We start from the raw sequence: 20,642 nt of genomic DNA on the forward strand, positions 1-20,642 counted from the left end.
TGAGCATATGTGTGAGCATGTGTGTGTGTGTGTGTGTGTGAGCATGTGTGTGTGTGTGTGAGCATGTGTGTATGTGTGAGCATGTGTGTGTGTGTGTGTGTGTGTGTGTGTGTTCTTTTAAATGATATATATATATATATATATATATATATATATATATATATATATATATATATATATATATATATATATATATATATATATATATATATATAAAAATATATATATCACACACACACACACACACACACACACACACACACACATACACACATTGATGTTTTATACCTTAACCTATACTTGTTGGGAATGACTGTTCCTTAAGTCTACACTAGAGAAAGCCCCAGAGACAACATCAGTAGCAAGACAACACATACAGGTGAACATCTCATACAGTAACTCTGGCATTCAGTCAATGCCATAGTCATAATTGTGATGACACAGGATCATTGGGAGATTTCTGTCATTTCTATTAATAAATCATATGAAATGAAAGAAATCTTTTTTACTATTTATAGCTATGGACCCGTCAGAAGTACTAAGAACAGCAGCTTTGCTAAATTTTTAGTGCAGTTGAAACTATGGCTAAGTAACCCAATACTATAAGAAATAGAGCCTTCATAGATATATATATTAAAACAAGACCCTTTCTCTGAGCAGCACAAACACAAATGAAATACTATTTTTGTGGAAGTCCAGTGTAAGGCTCTTCAAGTTCATTATACTTCCCAGGCAATAGTTCATTTTTTAAGCAAAAATTTATTTCATGTATCTAATAGAAATTTTGAAAAATCTTCCATCAACTTAAATCAAAACAAGATTATAACTAGGTTGCTTTGAACAATGATTCTCCATCTAAATGCATGACGTATTTCATCACAATGCAAAGACATAAGCATGGTCTAGATCTACAGTTATTATATCAGTCAATTTGTGTATCTGGTTTGGGACTGCCAGCCATAGTGACCTATTCAAATGGAAATTACTGTCAACAGTTCAGCCACTCACAACTAGCCATTTCACCTACTCCACTAAGATTGAAAAGCATCATTTGTATTCACAACTTCAAGCACAAACTTAGCTCTGAACATAGCAGGACCTGCATTGCTGGTTAGCTGATGTGATTAGCATTCAAACTCTTTATTTCTATTGACAGTTATATGGTAGCCTTTCTTTTTAGTTATTTAGAATAAAAATACCTATTGGAGTCAGTCATGATGGAATGTAGGTAGAGTAAACCGAAAGAAAGTGGGGAAATAAAAAAGGCCAACATGCATACAAGAAAATCTTTTCAAGGCACTCCAGACTGACATGCACTCTCCTTACTTGCTCCATGCCTGGTGCTTGACTTACCCGGCACAATTAGCACTGTTGTTGCTTGCAAGGTTTGCCACAATAGTATCAACAAGTATTAAGGTCCAAGAAGATAAGCAGGATTTTGTTGGGTTTTATGAGCACGCAAGCCACAGGAAATGGAAAGAAAAAGGAAATACTAGATAAAAAAGGTACTGGAGACAGTACGAATGAAATCAACGATAAACCCAAAGTATTACTGGAATAGAGACCATAGTGCTGTGTGACCAAGATGATAATTCTGAAGCCTCAGTGTTATGACGAATGTAGATTTAGTAAATCAACAACTAAGGTAATACTGGTCATGTTTAGCTGCAACATTTTGCTGCCATGTCATAATATGAGGCTTCACAACTCGTGGTCAAAAAACTGCATGATATGAAATGTGCTTCGTCCCCCTATGAGAACAAATCCAACAAAAAATTAGAAACCTGACAACCAGCCATTTCCAGTCAGCATGCATCAATCATTCCAAACAAGCACTCAATGATATTAAGAATCTAAGTGGTCAAATTTTCCATATACAGGCAAGACATGGCATCTAACTGTAACATAAACAACCATCTTAGGTGGTGTATAATATGGACTAATTTTGTATATATACATGATAATTAGTCTTATTGATATGCTACCTAAAGATGATTGCTGTTGTTTATGATACATATAGTTAAAGAACAAGACATGACTCCAATGGATTAATAAGATGGACATTTGTAGAAGAGAAATTTCACAGGCCAAAAGAAATGGCTGCATGTCATCTAAACTGGCCCGAAGTATTCACCTTTGGTCATTCCCTGTACAAGCTGCCCAAAACACTGGTTAATTGAGTAGAAAACTTCAGTCCTCATGAAGTAAAACTTCTGGACAGGTCTGAATAATGTCTTTTCTTTGTCAGTTAAAAAACAGGTCTGAATAATGTCTTTTCTTTATCAGTTAAAAACAGAGGTTTCTCAAACTGCCATAGTGCCTTTATCCCAATGAGGGACAGCCAGCTAGTATGGTAGAATCATATGCCACTGAGCTCAAATATGCTCCTTACGTTCAAGTTCGTCACTACTTGACCCTAGCAGATATGTATACTTACAATTTCTTTGAAAATCATCCATTTAGATACAGTTACTAGGATTATTACTTTTACTGCCACTAAATACTTCCAGCAACTTCAGTTTACTACATGACTAATGGTACTCTTGGGATCTACAACCTTTGGTGCAAGTTTCTACACCAGTAACAATGAAGGGTTTGGTGGTATATTGTTTTCCTTTCTTTAATACAGGTTGTGAGTGCAGCAGTACATGTGTAGGGAGAAGTTGACAGTGTGGGGCAGGGTGTGGGGCCTTGGGCCCAGGGCCAGGCACATGACCACCAGTACATCACACAGTGTACAGCAGTGCTGGCATAGGAGGGCAGCTCCCACCCAACTTGCCACTATCAGATACTAAGGTACATCTAGCTATTTTATCCTGAACTATGTTGGCCTGTGTGCTGTTGTTTATGAAACAACACAAATATTATTACATTTACATTAACTCGAGACAATATCTCAATGCAAATCAATCATTACTCTAAACAGAGACATCAAATGAAAATATGTATGCAAAAACTTAAAAACAGGCCACATAGTACTTCTACAGTGAGACTACAGCCTTTGGACACTAATATGGAGTCTTACCATCATCCCCTTCACCATTCATGAGAACAAAAAAGAAAATAGAAAAGACTGGTAAACACTTAGGACATGAAGGTATGAAGAATTCCATTATCTTCCATTTGAAGCCACAATCATGAGGTTGAATAACTGTGCCAATGTTAGTAACACAGCAGGCTCACTGAGTGGCCAACAATCATGAAACACTATGGCAGTCTCAGTAAAAACAAGAGTGAAATAAACCAATTAGTAATTAAAAGTAGAGATATCTATAAAAAATGTATATATATATAAATATATATATGCTTGGAAACAATATTTGCCAGCAACTGCAGAATATCTCCCTCACCTAGGAGAAAGGGGGCATGCAAAAGTTTATAGAGAATTACATCACTGTCTTGCAAGAAATACAGCAGCTGTGAAGAATGTAAGAGTCATAACATGGAGATGTGTATATACAAAATCCTTACTAGCAATATCCTTATTCACACAATAGTAGTCATGTTGACTTTCACTATTGGCATGCAAACTATTGTATATCATGAACCATGAGATCTATATATGCTGAACGAATCTCAACATGGAAAAAAATCCACCACATACAAAGAATATTAACAAAAGAAAAAAGGAAAGAATAATAATGTATGTGCAGCAGGACCTCTATGTTAAAGAAGTTATGCTTTTGAGAGCAATGAGGATCTGCTTTCTGTTCATATGGTAATCAGTGATTTGGTTTCAAAACAGCTGACATGTATCAGTAGTCTACAAATTTTCAAAATTTTACTGTAACACAAGACCATTGCCCATTAACCTGTGGCTAATATATGCAAAGATTGTTTACAAACATTCATAATTTATGAGTCTTTTCAATTCCACTTATTTTACTTATTACTAGAAACACTCCCACTAATCTATAAAAAGACTAGTACGTTTCCTTTTCCCATAAAATATCCAGAGTGAAATAATTTTGACTCATCAATACTTTGAAAACTTGCTAAACTAGATGCCAAGCCAATTACCCTTGGCCTCAACCACAGCCTATCACTGCACAGGTGTGCATCAGATGCCAAGAAATCTGGTAATTATCCTTGATGATAGTGTGAGGACGCTCAGCACATTTGGATTTAGACACGAGCTCACTGATATGAATCAAAGACTCCAAAAGAGGTCATATTGGAAATAACCAGGCTTTATCATCTGGCACAATAGAAGCACTACAAAGGCAAAAGTATAACATTTTCAGCAAAGCGAGGCAGCTTATCTGTGCAGAATGAGCAATAACAAGCTCAACTTTTACGCAGTTGCATGAACCTTGGTGTTTGGTGGTTTGAGTTGTAAACAACCTCTTTCAAAACCAGTACATCTATGGAAAAATATGAGATAAAGGGAAAGTACCTTTAAAAACAAGTAAACATAAATCCTTGGGCTGAGGTCACAGTGTTGATAATAAAAGTTGAAGTCTGGTGAAATATTGTTAAAATCCATATAAAAAAATCATGAATGCTTTGATACATAATTACTATAAAAGTGATTTTTATATGTATTAATTGACATTACCATTACTGACCCCATTTCCTACAGAGGCAAGGTGGGGATCTAGAGTCCTGGGCAAAGCATAGTTAATCTTATTCCTACACTTTGTCTTGTAAACAAGATATTTTGTCTTTTGGTTCCTGCCTGGCAGGGCAGGGCTTTAACCACTGAGCTAACGGAGCAGCCTGATCACGAACTGGACTCTTCATTGCCAGCAAGTACCCTCCAGATTAGAGAAAAGCTCGTTAGTCGATCTCTGGGTACTGCCGGGACCTTCACTCACTACACACAAAATAAGCTTCAGGTATTTATCACTTTTAAATAATTACCAAATTAACAGTTCTGATTGATGTGAAAAAACAAGTTCCTACAAGATATATCTGCTATTAATTGCTATTCCTTCTTGCAACAAGTCAGGACCCTGCAGTGAAGCCTAGCAGCTTGGTGCTCCTTACAGACCCATTGTGAGAGTGTTTCATAAAGTTTTTGCCCCTGGAGGCACAAACTCTGTGATATGCCCATGGTGCAGACCTCCATCCCTTGGGGATGCTTAGAAGTGGTACATGTTTTTACACAATTCATAAATATAGTCAGTGTGTGTGTGTGTGTGTGTGTGCCATTCACCACGGTCTGATCATGTGCTGGGTTTGTGATCACCAGCCAGTACCTTCCCCTATTGAGCTTGGAGCTCAGATAACTGATCTTTGGGTACAGCTATAACCTCACACCTACACACACCTGGGAAGTGGGACACAACCCCCGATTGACACCCAGTATCCATTCACTGCTGGGTGGACAGTAGGCATGTATTAAAGGGAACTGCCAAACCATCTCCACTCTGCCCAGGAATCGAACCTGGGACCTCACATTGCAAGACGAGCATGCTAACCACAACACTATGGGGCTCTGCTCTCTCTTTATTTTATTTATTTATTATCATTATTATTTTATTGTGTGTTGAGGAGAGGTGTTTGCCAGGCTATAATGCCATGCACTGGCTATCAATAAAAGTAATTTATTAAAAAATATATATAAATTAATCAAGGAAAGAAGTGTGACTTTTAAAAGTATGTAGGTATGGAAATGTTTAAAAAATATTTTTGTTGAAGTTAGTATAAAGTAGAAATAAAAAGAAAAGAAAGAAAAAATGTAAATTGCTGGAGTAAAATTGCATTAACTGGCTAACAAAAACCCTTAGAAATAGTAGCCCATTACATGTCAGCAGGGTCAGTCTAATGAGAGATTTCATAGAACATGGCAAAACTGGCATTACAGTCTTCCAAAATGAGACAGTTGAGATTGAGCAAAAAAGACTTTGTGAAAAGTATGCAGTCAAATGTGAAGGTAGTGCAACACTTCTTTAGTGCGTGTGGTGAATTTACTTGTGAAAAGAGTAAGATTTCATTTCCATTATATCAATCAGTAGTGCAGCAAATAAACATTTTGTTGTGTGTGTAGACAAGCATGGATGTCATCCAAAAATGCTCATGAAAAAAATAAGTTGCAATATGTATACTTAAAACACGGTAATGGAAATCACTGTGCATGTTCATAGAAAGCTGAGGATGTTTGGCTGATTTTATTGGTTATTTCTTATTTCTTGAAAAAATAATAAATAAAATAAATAAATAAATAAATGAATAAATAAAAAATAAATGTCATGCTGGTGCTGGCCCATTGGACCGTTGTGTTCCATAGTAAATTGAAAAACAGACTTCAATTCAAGCATTTTCTATGGAGTCCTCAAGACACCTTGGGAACTAAACTAAACCTTCTTAAACCACACACTCTCCTCAAGTCATTCATTTCTTCTGCATACATCCTTGCCTGCTCAGACTCATTTCATGTCCAATTCTCCCTTTACCTACATGCTTAAATTTCTACCTCTCATCAGTCTCTTAATTGATCCTAAGGTCTGTCTTCCTTTTACTGCCCTTTCCATCTTTTCCTTCATGTTCCCATGCTTAGATAAAACTGTTCCCAGATATTTGAATTCTTCCCCCTCCTACATCTTTTCATTTCTCAAGCTTCCCTCACACCCAGCTACACTGCCTGCACACTCTAAAGGTGTTACAAAATCAATCATCTCCCTTTATTTTCTCTCAACAACCAATACTTTACTTTCTGAAACAATTACTTGTTTTCTTCTTTATTTCATCCATTGCTTTCTGCAACTCATTCTCAATTTTGGCCAACAGGACAAACTTACTCTATGCCTACCTATCCATTTACACACACTTCCCTCTTTGTAAATATATTTCATTACTTTTACTTTTGCTCTATGCACTACCTATCCAATTACACACACTTCCCTCTTTGTAAAACTTTTAATAAAGTACCTCTTATACCATAAATTCCTAGAATATCCCAGTAGGCTCTCTTGTCTACCCTATCACAAGCTTTTTTCAAATTCATGAATTTTCATTCACTAAACTCAAACGTCAAATGAAAACAAAATGCATCTAGTTTTCACCCTGCATCACTGATATGTTTCTGCTGTATGTATGTAAACCTAATGTTTGCCTTCATCTTCATAACTATACTTTCAAAAAATCAACAGTGAAAGACTCATATATTAGTTATAAATCTTGGCATCACAGCTCAGTAGTCTCTTCGAATGCTGTGGAACAACTTAAAAAAGAATGTTACAAAGACAACTCTGAAAGAGCTGGGTCTCTTTCTCCAGCTGCCAGCTAATGAACCAATTATAACCTTATGAATGAGGCAACAAAAGCTAAGATTTGCCTAGAGCTATTATCATTGGACAGCTGTCAAGTGGAGAAGTATTTTTAGTGGGTTACAATACATGTTAGATAAGGAGACAAGTAGGAGACACCTGGTATGGCAGTAGATTAATTAAAAGCATTCTTTTATGGCATGGAATTATTATAGGAAAGTAATTTGGCATGGAATACTGTTTTTTAATTCAACCATAAGAATAAATGTGTAAGGAAGAGCGGGTGATGATCATCAGTCAGGTGGACTGGTATGACTGGGAAATACATGGGAGGTCAAAGGGTAAAAGCTGATGTTGCAAAAAGAGGGAGACCTGGAAGCTTTCCTGTTTTGATCACCTAAAAGGAATTCCTGAAGGATACTCAGTATCAGAGACAAAGATAGATGAAAATCATACACTTCCATTCAGGATATTCGTTTTCACTATGAAACTGTCCAACTTTACATCAAAATATGACAAAGTGTTTACTTGAAAATAACATACACTTGTTGGACAGTCTAGGTGGTTCACCTCTCCTTAGTCCAAAAGACAGAGAGTTGGGCACCTTTGAAAAGCAAGCTCTACAATAATGTTGTTAATCACTCTTCTATTCAGTGAAGGTGTGAAAAAAGTGGATTCTTTACATGAAAATCTGTCAGCAGTAATTGCTACAGCTTTTCATCTTTCAACAGATGCCATGGAAAGGTTGACAAAATTATGAGTACTATAGAATGACAGGAATGCTTAATTGATGTTCATGCATCACTTAGGCAAACTATAACGTAAGTGTTGCCACTGTATTGAGACTTCTGGTAATGACAGTTTTATATGAAGTCAGTTAACAAATATGAGTGAAATAAATAATAATTTGTATGGTGAAGTATTATTATGTGCATTCATGCAATTTCCACAGAAATTTAGATTATTCCTAAATTTGATGAAATGATACATCATTTCTGCAGTGAAACAGTTCATAAAAAAATAATTGTAACTAAAATGACTAATTCTCGCCTTAGAAATTCCCTAAATGCCTATGACTTTTTTTATTAATAGCCAAAACTCATTCATGTACTCTAGAACAACTAAATCAACTGTGAAGTTACGCATCCAAAACTTATATAAAAAATTAATATGATGTAAATCTTTGTATGCAGGAAAATGTTTGGTAATTATCTTCCCTATTTATGTGTTTATATTTATCCTGACTATACACTATTATGCATTAGTCAATTATCTATAGAAATGGTCCAATATTCTTTCAATTTTGAAAGCCTTGTCTATCCCACAGCCCTCATCCAGATGTTGGGTCTCGGAGGACACCTACCTTCATCAATGGATTCCTCTCCATCCATGAGCTCATCGTCAGAACAGATGTTGAGCACGTTCACCAGCATCTCCGTGACTGGAAGACAACCATGTGTGTATTGAGGCATTTCTTTGCTTTCATCTTTTATCTAGTTTTAACATGAACATCACTAACCAAATCAATCACCTAAACATACTAATATCATCATAACATCAAGTGAAAAAAAACAAAAACAAAAAAAAAAAACATTTAGGGTTTCAATAACTATTGTATGCTCTGTGAACAATGCAATGCTAAATGGCTCTTAGATGGTTTTCATCAAAGAAGTGGCATTTTGCTGACTTGCATGCCTTTACACCACTTGTAAATATTTTAAATATAAAATTCAAGCCAATTTTAAAATAATAAATCATATAATACAGACCAATATCTGAAACTGAGTCTTCAATACATTACTGCTTTTATAATGAAAACAAATAAACATGTCTAGAGGAAAAGTGAGGAGCAGCAAGGGCGCACCCTCACTACACACGGACATAAAGGGCACAAGAAGGCACAAGGAGAGTTACATCATTCTAAACTAATGCATAATGATACTGACAATAATAATAATAATAATAATGATAATGATAATGATAATAATAATAATAATAATAATAGTAACTATTATAATCATAAACTAGTAATAAAAATAAGCACCAATAACCTCATATCCTGCAAGCACAGGGCAGAGTCAAAAAGGCTGTGGGAGTCTCTGTCTTAATCTAAATGACAAAAACACACACAATGAATTCTCAGCACTAAAAATTCTAGAGAATATGAACAAATGTAAAAAATAATACCCTTCTCTCCAACAAATGGAAGTGACCAGGTGAAAACATCCATAAAGTTTGGCAGCCAGTAAGGGTGAGGGGAGCAGTTGAATTGTCGGATGTTCATCACATTATTTTCATACTTCAAAACGGCAGCCTGAAGCAAGCACAGGGAAAAATACATGTTAAACAAATGAAAATCCTACACTACAGTATAAAGAATTATGATTACAACATGTCATACATAAGCATGTATAATTAGTGTTACAACATATTTGACACATTAATATTAAATCTTAGCTTAAAGACAAATTTCACCATGCCCTCTTGACAAAATTGTTTCATCTCTAAATGATCTGTAATGCAAAAAAATCGCATGGGAACTCAAAAGAGTAGTGGTACTTGAGTGTGAGACATTTTTTTCAATTGTTCAACTAAAACATGCTTCAACAAGTTGGTCTTTACAGCAATCAGTAAATTATAAAAGAATAAAATCCAATGCATTAAATGCAGATTTATATCGGAATTCAAATTTACAAACTGGCTTTTGATGTTCCCTCCTAAAACTCTTGTTTTTAGCACTTTCCTGTTTCTTTTGGTATACATATTATGCTTACTGACATCCACACAAATAAAATATGCACTTTTCCCAAGCTTTATCTTGTGAAATGCAAGATGTGATGCTGTCAGCTTAACTCCCGACATTCTACCATGCTCTCAACAATTAGAGAATAAAATCACATTCATCTTTTCTCACCTTGTTATTGTACACATCCAGGTAGTTTGGAGCAGAAAATATTGTAATAAGGGAGGGGAATCCTGTTGTTTGACTTTTACGATACATGCGGTACCTGTAAGAGATTGATGAAAGACTTAGAAGAAACATAACTTCAATTAAGATATTGCTCATGATATAGCAGTTTTACAAATGTTATTGTGCTATTTCTAAGACATAATACATAAAAAGTATGGCCATAGTTTGGGAGAAGAATATCTTTTGAATGACATTGACTTTTACAAGACTAAAAATACTAAAGTCTTACCCTGCATCTTGAGCTTCATGAGCTCTGATTATGGACAAGAGATTGTTGTGTTGTAAGAAGTCACAGCAGGCTGCATAGCTGGAAAAAAGGAGTTAAATTATCAGAAGAATTACGATCACTCCGTCCATTGTAAAGTCACTCCACTTGTGGCACTGTACTACACGGACAATATGGTTTACCTCTTTAATTCTCTTTCTTTACGGGTATATTTTAACTACATTTTTGCTGATCCATGATTATTTATTAACTCAAGCCACAACAACCAACTCTGCAGTTTTCAATATTGAAGCTTCACACCAGAGAAAATAATTGCTGAAACTGGTAACTAATTCATGAAAGGGGGCCAGACATAAGCATCCTCATTCTGTGCATCTGCAGTAAGTAATACTTGTGCCTTGCAATCAATGGAAAGACTAACACTTACCTATAGAAATAAGAACAACCTCGTACAGAATTATGTGAGAAGTGCTCTGCATTTTTCTCATTCCCGAAGTCCTCTAGAGGATCTGACCACAGAATGTCACACATGGGGCCAAATGCAGGTGGTTCCTTGAACCTGTCCAGCTGTAAACAAGGCAGAACTTAACTCAGTATCATTCATAAGACTAGAGGGCAGGGGAAGAATATTCTAAGAGCAAGGAGGGGTGGAACTGCAGAAGGAATGGAATGTGAAGAGTGCATATAAAAGGAATACATGTATATAATATAAGGAAATGATGAGTCTGCAAGGGCTGGTCATCCTGAAAATTTATTGAGCACCACTTCCCATCCCCACCCACAAATATAGCTGACCTACCTTTGAAAGTCAACTCCTGTCTATCTCCTCTTGATCCTATATTTATCCAACAAATCCACCACTATGTCCCCTAACCTCATCCTTTTGCATGACATAATCATCATCAATGCTTTAGTTTTCGTCCTTCAAAGGCAGGGTAGAGAATCAGAGCAATCATGTGACCGTTTTGAGGAGGGCTAAGACAAAAAAAATACTCGAGGGGATTAGTCCTCAACTTCATCCTCCAGCATTATAGGAGGCAGGCTACACATCTCTTGAAGATACTTGTAGGGCACACCATGGAATAGGGGCATGTATTTAATTATCTATGTCTCAAGGAGACTTAGTGTGTTATTATCATCCTCCTCCTCCTCATATTGTCATTATTCATCCACAGGCCTTCCCCAACGTTCTCCATCTATGTCTAATGTCACTGCAGTCTATCCTGCTACAGCAAATGTTCTGATTTCATCTACCAGTCTAGTTCTCATCTGTCCTTGCTTCTTCAATTCCTAGGGTGCCACTGTTATTTTGGTTATCCCTGTGTTGTTAGTTCTATGACTGATATGATCTGCCAAGTCCATTTCCTACTCTATATTCTCAGTGGGAAGTCTTTTAGCTGTCTATTCCCGGATCCATGATGCTCACTTTCTATCTCAGCGTGGTATACCCACCATTTTTCTCTCTATCTCTTTGTGGATTTCTTAGCTTTATCCCGAATTCTTTTGTGAGACAAAGTTTCGAAACTGCGTGGTACAGCTGGCAGGATATACTGATTATTCACATTTTCCTTCAAAGAAAGTGGTAGGTTGCCGCTATTCATGATATTCCTTCATTCACAAGTGCTTTGTCTCATCCTTATTCTCTTGCAGATTTCATTTCATGGACTGGATTTGTAGTAATTTCTCGGTTTAGGCTGTTGTATACATTCCTCTACTCTTTCACGTGTGTAACTGTCAATGATTATTTCTTATCATACCAAATGATTATTCAAAATTCAATGGATAGTTTATATTCATCTTTAGGCCTCCTTTCAGACTCTCTTGTTCTCGAAATATTCATAGTACGTTGTCTTGAGAATCACTTATGTCATCTGCAAATCTCTGGTTCCAATGTTATCTAAAATTTCTTTTATGAAATACTTTAAAGAAAGCTGTGAATAATTTTGGAAAAATTGTGTCGCAGCATAATCCAGAATTCATCCATGTAGGTTCCAAACAGTAATAGGATGGCTATTGAGTCAAAGATCACAAATTATTAGCATAGTATGCAAGTCCCTTTGATGGAAAGAATGACCAAGGTGAAGAAATCTTGTTCTTACCCAGGAGGGGTTCATACTTTATAGGAACACCAAAGTTCTGCAACTGCCATTCACACAAAGAAATTCAACAAGAATGTCAGGTATTAATATTAAATAGGTAATATTCAATATACAACAATGAAGGCAGCTCAAGGAGTTGTGGAATGAGAGCCTAGGTTAAACATATGTTGTCTTTCATTAAAAGAAATTGAGAAAGGTACCATGGAAGATTAGGGGCAGTAATTAATGTGATCTAGAATGGTGAGAGAGGGAGTGTATATAATATATATATATATATATATATATATATATATATATATATATATATATATATATATATATATATATATATATATATATACACACACACACACACACACACACACACACACACGCGAGGTTTCGTTTTTCCATGGGTGGCGGCTGAATGTAAGCATGGCCAGTGTGGATACCGCAGAGCCTTCTGCAACAGTAGATGGACAAGGTGGGGGGCAGGGGGGGAGGGGGCACTGGGCAGAAAGACAACCAGGAAGTCCGAGTTTTCCCTGTTGACAAGGGCAACAGCAACAGTAGCGGCAGCGGCAGCCCCGTCAGGAGAGGAAGCCCGGTGCCAGCAGGAGGGCGCAAAGGCAAGGCAGACGGCATTGATCCTGAGCGTTGCCAGGGAAACCACCAGTGATGGGCCGCGCCGTCGCCTCCGCCTCCGCCGCCTCCCCCTCGCTGCTCACTCCATCGCGACCACTAGTTGCCGCAGTGCCGCTCCGCCGCCCCGCCCTGCCGCGCCCCTCTCCGCTCCGCCGCCCGCCCGGCCCCAGCCACGCCCACACCTCATCACGGCAACAGACACATGCACATGGAAACACAACGATGTCCTTAACACACACACACACACACACACAGAGAGAGAGAGAGAGAGAGAGAGAGAGAGAGAGAGAGAGAGAGAGAGAGAGAGAGAGAGAGAGAGAGAGAGAGAGAGAGAGAGAGAGAGAGAGAATTCTAAACTTTTAGTGGAAATGGGACTGTGAGGCTGTTGGGGGAAGGGGGAGAGGGGTGAAGGGGAAGCTTGGTGAAAGCTGGGCGGCGGTGAGTTGAGGCTGGGTCGAGGGGGGCTGGACGCGTATGAGGGTGAGAGAAAGGGATGCAAGGGATGAAAATATCAATATCATCGAGGAAGAGGCTCGGAGAGAGAAATAAAAGCTGGATGAAGAGTCAGGAGGACGAGGAGGATAACGTAGATGGTTGTTTGACTTGTGGTGGGGCAGAGTAACTTGACAGGAAAAGAGACGAGAGATCAAAACTAGGTGACAGATTCCGCCACGAGAAGCGGGGGGGGGGGGTTAAGGCGAAGTGGACATGAAGAAACTGAAGATACTATTTGCACCGAAAGGGGAGGGAAAGTGGGGCTACGTCGGGCCAGTTTACAGCGCGGGGGATGGAGGGAAAAGGAGGCAGGAAAAAAAAATATAACTAAGGAGGTGGTAGTTCAAGTTGATTAATGAGGTGAGTCAGTTCGTGTGGTAACTCTGAGGTGAGAGCGGAGGCAAGGAGAGATGAGATGGACACACACACACACACACACACACACACACAGAAAGGGCAAGTGCACGAATAAGAAATGAGTATATAGGTGAAGGTGAAGGAAAGAGGGATGAATAAATGACCGGAGAGAGAGAGAGAGAGAGAGAGAGAGAGAGGGGGGGGGGGGGGAAGGGGTGTGTGGCGCGTCGGTGTCCACGTGTAATAACAAAGTGCTGGTTGGCATTACTCACTTTCCTGATGTCGTCGAGGGTGTGCAGCTCGGGGGAGAGGCCGCCGTGCACACACAAGAACTGGTGGTTCATGAGGGCGGCCAAGGGGAGGCAGTCGAAGGCCTCCATGCAGGCGTCATACACCCGCTCACTGTACTTGATCTTACCTGCCGGAACAAACCTCGGCTACAGTATACACGCACACACACACACACACACACACACACACACACACACACACACAGTCAGAAGGGAAGCCTCGTATACGAAAGATGACAATAATAAGCATCCTTTAATAGATTTAAAAATAGGAAGCACCTCAGGGCAGGCAGTTCTGCAAGTGTGTGTGTGTCTGAGGGCACTGTACCTTTGTGGTTCTTCCTAGTTAGATATTAATTGTATTAACAAATTGTATCAACAAATAAATATATATTAATCAATATACATTATTCGTATCAAGGGATGAAGACGGGTAGTTTAAAGGAAATAAATGGTGCTCAGTGGTAAGTTTGGCTTCCGTTGAAAAATGGAAATAAATGTTTGTAAGTATCTTGCAATAAGGCACGGGGAATGGACAAGAGTTATGAGGTGCTCCCGCAGAAGGGCGCCGCCAGCCCGCCGCGGGACACGGCCGGGGAGGCGTAACCGGGGCGACGCAGGACTCGTGTTTCTACAACAGACACACATTCCGGTGGCTGGTGTGGCGCAACAGTAAGGAGTGACGCGCAATACAAGGGCAGTGTGTTCCCGGTGCCCTACGTGCGGTGACCTGCCTCATGGAGGACTGTCGTGTGCAAAATTAATGTTTGCACACACAACGACATAACTCTTCCCCCCACCCGGAAAAAGCTTGTTTATGGGCAAAAATAGACATATGGATATGGGACAGGGAAAGGTAGTACATCATTCAGAGGAACAACAGCGAAAAAATATACTTACATTCTTGTTTAAATGTGAAGTACTCTGTTAAATGCCTACATTCGTGGTTTCCTCTTAATAGAAATAAGGTGTTAGGGTAGCATATCTTTAGGGCCCATAGATACAGCACACACTGAAAAGCAGAAAGAAACACCGATTAGAACACTCATAATAGTAATGGAGAAAACATGGCAATTATTATCATTATTATTTCCATTATCCTAGAATTGCTGCTTCTAATAATGATAACAATAGTAATAATAACAACAACAACAATAATAATAATAATAATAATAATAATAATAATAAAAATGATAATAAAAAACAAAATATAAGGAAGAAAAAGAAAAGAAAAGAAGAAGAAAAAGATGATGATGATGATGAAACAATAATTATTTGCACTGCTACGGCCAATAAAAAAATAAAAAAATAAATAAAAAAAAGCAACACGAACACACCGATTCCAACATCTCGCGTAAAAGAGACAGACAAGCTTGAGACAGACAGATGCCTCAGGAGAGAGGGCATCTTTAACTCACGACACATCGCCCCCACAGAAACGCAAACTATATCGGTACTCTACAATAAATAAATAAAAAAAATACTACTGCTCTTTCGCTGGGTTACCATAACGAGGAGGGAAGAGTTCGCCGTTCTCTTTCTCGTATGTTTCCTGGACGTTACATGTTACTTTGTTTTTGCATCAGGCAGAAAAATACTTACCCAACGCCTTTATGTGTAGTCGTCACGTGATTGGCTAAGACTTCGTGATGGCAACAGCACGATAGGCCAGTGAAGATTTACACACACACACAAACACACACACACACACACACGCATCAACACCTATAGGCCGGGGAGAGGCGACACGACGCTTGGTTTATCTAAAGAAGACTCGCGATGCTAAAAGTCAGACTCCAACACACGACATCGCTCAACAATCAAGGTAAGGAAGGAATGCTCTCGCCAAGTTCACGTATTTCCAGGACATGTCACTTTAAGAGAAGAGGAGGAAGTCGCCTTTAAAACCTAAATGGATATGCCACTGGTAATTTAGCTTACGAAACAATATGTATTTGATAACTTTTTTCGGGCATATAAATAAAAAGATGTATCATTAAAAGGCCGTGTCACCCGTCCACAAGGAGGAAAACTCAGTAACATGTAGCCGAGGTAAAGTCTTGCTCGACGTTACTACCTTAAGTCACTGTTACCACCACGAAATACAGACAATCACGTGACGGCTACACATAAGAATGAAAGGTGAAAGGAAAATATGAAAGGGAAGGGAAGGAAAGGAAGGGAAAGGAAAAGAAAAGAAAAAAAAGGAAGGGAAGGGAAGGGAAAGGCAGAGAAGGAAAGGGAAAGGGAAAGAGATGGAGGAGGAGAGGGAGTGAGGAAAGGAAAGGAAAGGAAAGAAAAGAAAGAAAGGAAAGGAAAGGTTAGAAAAGGTAAGCAAAAGAAGAAGAGGAGGAGGAGGAGGAAGAGGAGAGGGAGAGTGAGGAAAAGAAACGGAAGGAAGGGAAAGGAAGAGAGGCGGAGGAGAGGGAGAGTGAGGAAAGGAAAGGAAAGGAAAGAAAGGTTAGAAAAGGAAAGAAAAGGTAAGCAAAAGAAGAAGAGGAGGAGGGGGATGAGAGGGAGGGTGAGCAAAGGAGACGAAAGGGAAGGAAAATAAAGGAAAAGAGAAGGAGGGGGAGGAGAGGGAGGCTGAGCAAAGGAAACGAAAGGGCAGGAAAAGAAAGGAAAAGAGGAGAAGGAGGGGGAGAGGGAGAGTGTCGTCACCTGTCTCGCACTCCACTTGACATTCTTTGTACCTTTAATTACTCCGATGCTCACCTGACGTTACTTCCTCGCCCCGCCCCAGGTGACCCTCGGCTGTCAAGAAGATGTCTCCTCCCCCACCTCCTCCTCCTCTTTCTCTCTGGAGGCCTCGCACTCCCTCAACACGTAAGCATAAGACTTTTTTTTTTTTTATGGTGTGTGTGTGTGTGTTATAGCTAGATAGATAGATAAGGAGAGAATTATAGGTGAAATCAACAACATACAGGGACAAACAGAGACAGACAGACAGGCACACTAAAAAAGCAGACAAACAAACAAAACACGGAGTAACAAGAGGCGGTGGATGATACATAAAAAAAAAAAAAAAAATGGAAGCGGTGGAAAACAGACACTAGACAGACTTCAATCCTACCTACCATCCACCTACCACCTCCACCTCCTCCTCCTGCTCCTCCCACGCGCCCTTGTCTCCGCCCCACTGACCTCCCACACCACCAACCTACTGACCCGTCACGACCCACAAACGACCGAAAATTACCATGAGGGGAAGGAGAATAGTGAAGAGGGGGCGAGGAGGAGAGGAGCAAGGTAAATGAAAATAGAGGAAGGAGAAGAAAGAGGAGGAGGAGGAGGAGGAGGAGGAAGAAGTGAAGGAGGGCAAGTAGGAGAAATATAATAAAGAAAAATATGGTGATGGAAATTGGACGAAGACAAATGAAAATAGAGGAAGAAGAAGGAGGAGGAGGAGGAGGAGGAAAGGAGCATTAAGAAGAAATATTATAGAAGACAAATTTGATGATGTAGATAGGACGAAAACAAATAACAGAGAAGGAGAAGGAGAAGAAGAAGGTGAAGAAGAAGAAGGAAAAGAACAAGTATAAGAAATGTAATAGTAGAAAAAAATGATGGTGGAGTGTGGATGAAAACAAATAAAAATAGAAAAATGAGAAGGTGGAGAGAGACAAAAAATAGAGGAAATGCGCGGTAAAGTTCATATTTGTCTGTTTTAACTTCCATCCATTTTCTTGCCTCAATATTTTTCACAGGATGGAGAAATTAAGGCAAGGAAATGTTTGTAAGTTATAACGCACAACTATGACTAACTCTACCGGAGCCTTTCTAAACGTAACCCCCGACTGCGTAATCTCTCGACCATTATTACGTAGTAGCTCCTCCTCTCACCACCACCACCACCACCACCGCCTCCAAGACCAAGACCAAAATCAGCACTCCAATTTTACGGGTGTCGGCTAATCCCTGAGACGAACAACACGGATATGGGCTTTTTTCTCTCCCTCATGAAAAAAACGAAAGCATACCACTACTACTATTCCTACTACTACTACTACTAGCGCCTTTCCCGGCTATTAGAGTGGCTCCCCCTCGCGGTCGTCTGGTCTCTAATTGCGCCGTGTAATTCTTGACAATCTGGCGACGCGCTGCAGGTGTTGGCTCGACCCCTCCACTTTAATGCTCACCTGTGCGGGCTCCCCTCTATCCCCCCTTCCCTCCACCCCTCACTGTGTCCCGTTTCCTACCTCCTTCCCTCCTTGCCTCCACCTCCTCCTCCTCCTCCTCCCTTGCTTTATCACTTCCTCGTCTTCCTTTTCCTTGTTCTCCCTGCCTTTCTTTCTTTTTTTTTTTTGTTTGTTTCTCACCTACGAGTTAGTTTGGTTTCCTTCTCCTCCGTTTTCATTTCCTTTTCAATCTGCTTCGTATTTACTCCTCCTCCTTCCTCCCCCCTCACCGTGTCTCCCTCCTTTCCTACCGCCCTCCTTGCCTCTTCCTTCTCCCTTTCTTCATCACTTCCTCGGATTCTCTTCCCTTTTTTTTTCTTGTTCTCCCTTTTTTTCTCGTTCCTCTCCTCCCCTACGAGATAGATGGGTTTGTTTCTCTTCCCTTTTCATTCTACGCACTTTCTCTTCCTTTTTTCATTTCTCATTCATTCCCTTTTCATTCTACGCATTTTCTCTTCCTTTTTTCATTTCTCATTCATTCCCTTTTCATTCTACACACTTTCTCTTCCTTTTTTCATTTCTCATTCATTCCCTTTTCATTCTACGCATTTTCTCTTCCTTTTTTCATTTCTCATTCATTCCCTTTTCATTGTACGCGATCGGTTTTTTTTCCTCCTTTTCATTCTACGCACTTCTAATCCACTTCTCCTCCTCTTCCTTATTAGTTTTACCGTTACTATTATCCTTTTATCAGTATTTTTTTTCTCAGTCATCGAAGTCCGTTTCTTTACTTCCTGCTTTTAATTTAGACTCAACAAAGGATTCTCAACACCACCACCACCACTACCACAACCACCACCACCCTTAGCAATACAACCATCACCACCGTCATTACCACCACAACCACCACCACCACCATACCGTCAGGCCCCTCTCGCTGAACGGCTAAATACAGATTACAGACACGCACATCCTATCAAGCCGCCTACACACTTTTCCACACACACACACACACACACACACACACACACACACACAGAGTATATACAGAAAAGGCTACATTGCATTTTCGACGTTTTAAAGGTGAACAAAATAACATGAGCCATTCCAGCAACATTCGAAAACACGCCTCACCCGATGGCAACACTTCCCTTCCTCTAACTCTGACCTGTTTATCGTGACAGCGCGAGATCCCTGCATTAACTTTTTAGGTAGTTATCAATCATTTATGAAGTGTTGGTGCAAGACAGTGAGTTAGCCTGATTATTCTTATTTCCTGTGAGCTGAAAATATACAAAGATAACGTGATTATTATAACTATATATAGCCTAAAGAAACGAAGTGCCCGATGCTTTTTGGCTATATTGTGATCCCCGTTTTCTTTGTCATTTTTTATTTTGAGTGGCAGACTGAAAAAAAAATGTTACAAGGAAAATAAACATCGCACTAACATTTATAAAAGTCCGAAACCATAAGAGGGGAACCAACACATATGAAAAAAGAACAAAATAATAAAAGAGGAACAACAACACGTAGTCCCCCATCCCAGCCATCATAAAAGGAAAAAAACGGTGGAAATAGATAAGAAGTAGGTTAAAAATAAAAATAAAAACCATTAGACGACATGCCATAGGACCATGTAAAGACGAGATAAAAAAGCATGGAAGAGGAGAAAGTAGGGCAGGATGAGAGAGAGAGAGAGAGAGAGAGAGAGAGAGAGAGAGAGAGAAATATTACTTAAGGGTGGAGCACACACGAGAAGGAGTAGGAGGAGGAGGAGGAGGAGGAGAGGCATGGGCGTTGAGATAAGGAAAGAAGGAAGGGAGGCAGGAATAAGAAGGAGAAAAGAGAAATAGACTGAAGGGAAAAAAAGTTTTGTCCATATGCAGAATAATGTTTTAGGGCTAACCTCGTGTGTGTGTGTGTGTGTGTGTGTGTGTGTGTGTAAATTTAGCCGGGAAGGTATGTACGCCAGTGAATATATGGAAGGAATGTGATTGAATTGACATACGAAAAATGAAAAAAAAAATAGATGCCATATTGTTGGGGAAAAAGGAAAAAGCATTACAAAAAGATTAAAGGGAAAGGAACTGAAAAGGCGTGTGTGGGGGAGACGCGGGGCAGAAAATGTATATACGTGTAGAAGAAATATCTGATTGAAAAGGGTTAAGGGAGGGGAAAACACGGTGAAAACAAGGTGGGAGGGAAGGGGAAAAAAATGGTCTGCCTGGAGTGAGTCGAGTTGCCGGGC

At 39.4% G+C, this 20,642-nt stretch overlaps 1 protein-coding gene across 1 annotated transcript in view; it reads right to left on the bottom strand.

Moving 5' to 3' along the window:
- LOC126998265 (serine/threonine-protein phosphatase 2B catalytic subunit 2-like) overlaps positions 1-20,642 on the bottom strand; it is a 110,763-nt gene that overhangs the window by 7,291 nt on the left and 82,830 nt on the right. Inside the window, exons 4-11 of the mRNA XM_050859741.1 lie at positions 15,174-15,285; positions 14,256-14,401; positions 10,836-10,975; positions 10,412-10,489; positions 10,126-10,219; positions 9,399-9,525; positions 8,575-8,652; positions 1,354-1,377 (exon numbers count right to left, since the gene is read on the bottom strand). Of these exons, the coding sequence (XP_050715698.1) occupies positions 1,354-1,377; positions 8,575-8,652; positions 9,399-9,525; positions 10,126-10,219; positions 10,412-10,489; positions 10,836-10,975; positions 14,256-14,401; positions 15,174-15,285 (799 nt within the window). The remainder of the gene's footprint in view (positions 1-1,353; positions 1,378-8,574; positions 8,653-9,398; positions 9,526-10,125; positions 10,220-10,411; positions 10,490-10,835; positions 10,976-14,255; positions 14,402-15,173; positions 15,286-20,642) is intronic.

The sequence above is a fragment of the Eriocheir sinensis genome, chromosome 2 (genome assembly GCF_024679095.1).
Source record: "Eriocheir sinensis breed Jianghai 21 chromosome 2, ASM2467909v1, whole genome shotgun sequence".
NCBI lineage: Eukaryota > Metazoa > Arthropoda > Malacostraca > Decapoda > Varunidae > Eriocheir > Eriocheir sinensis.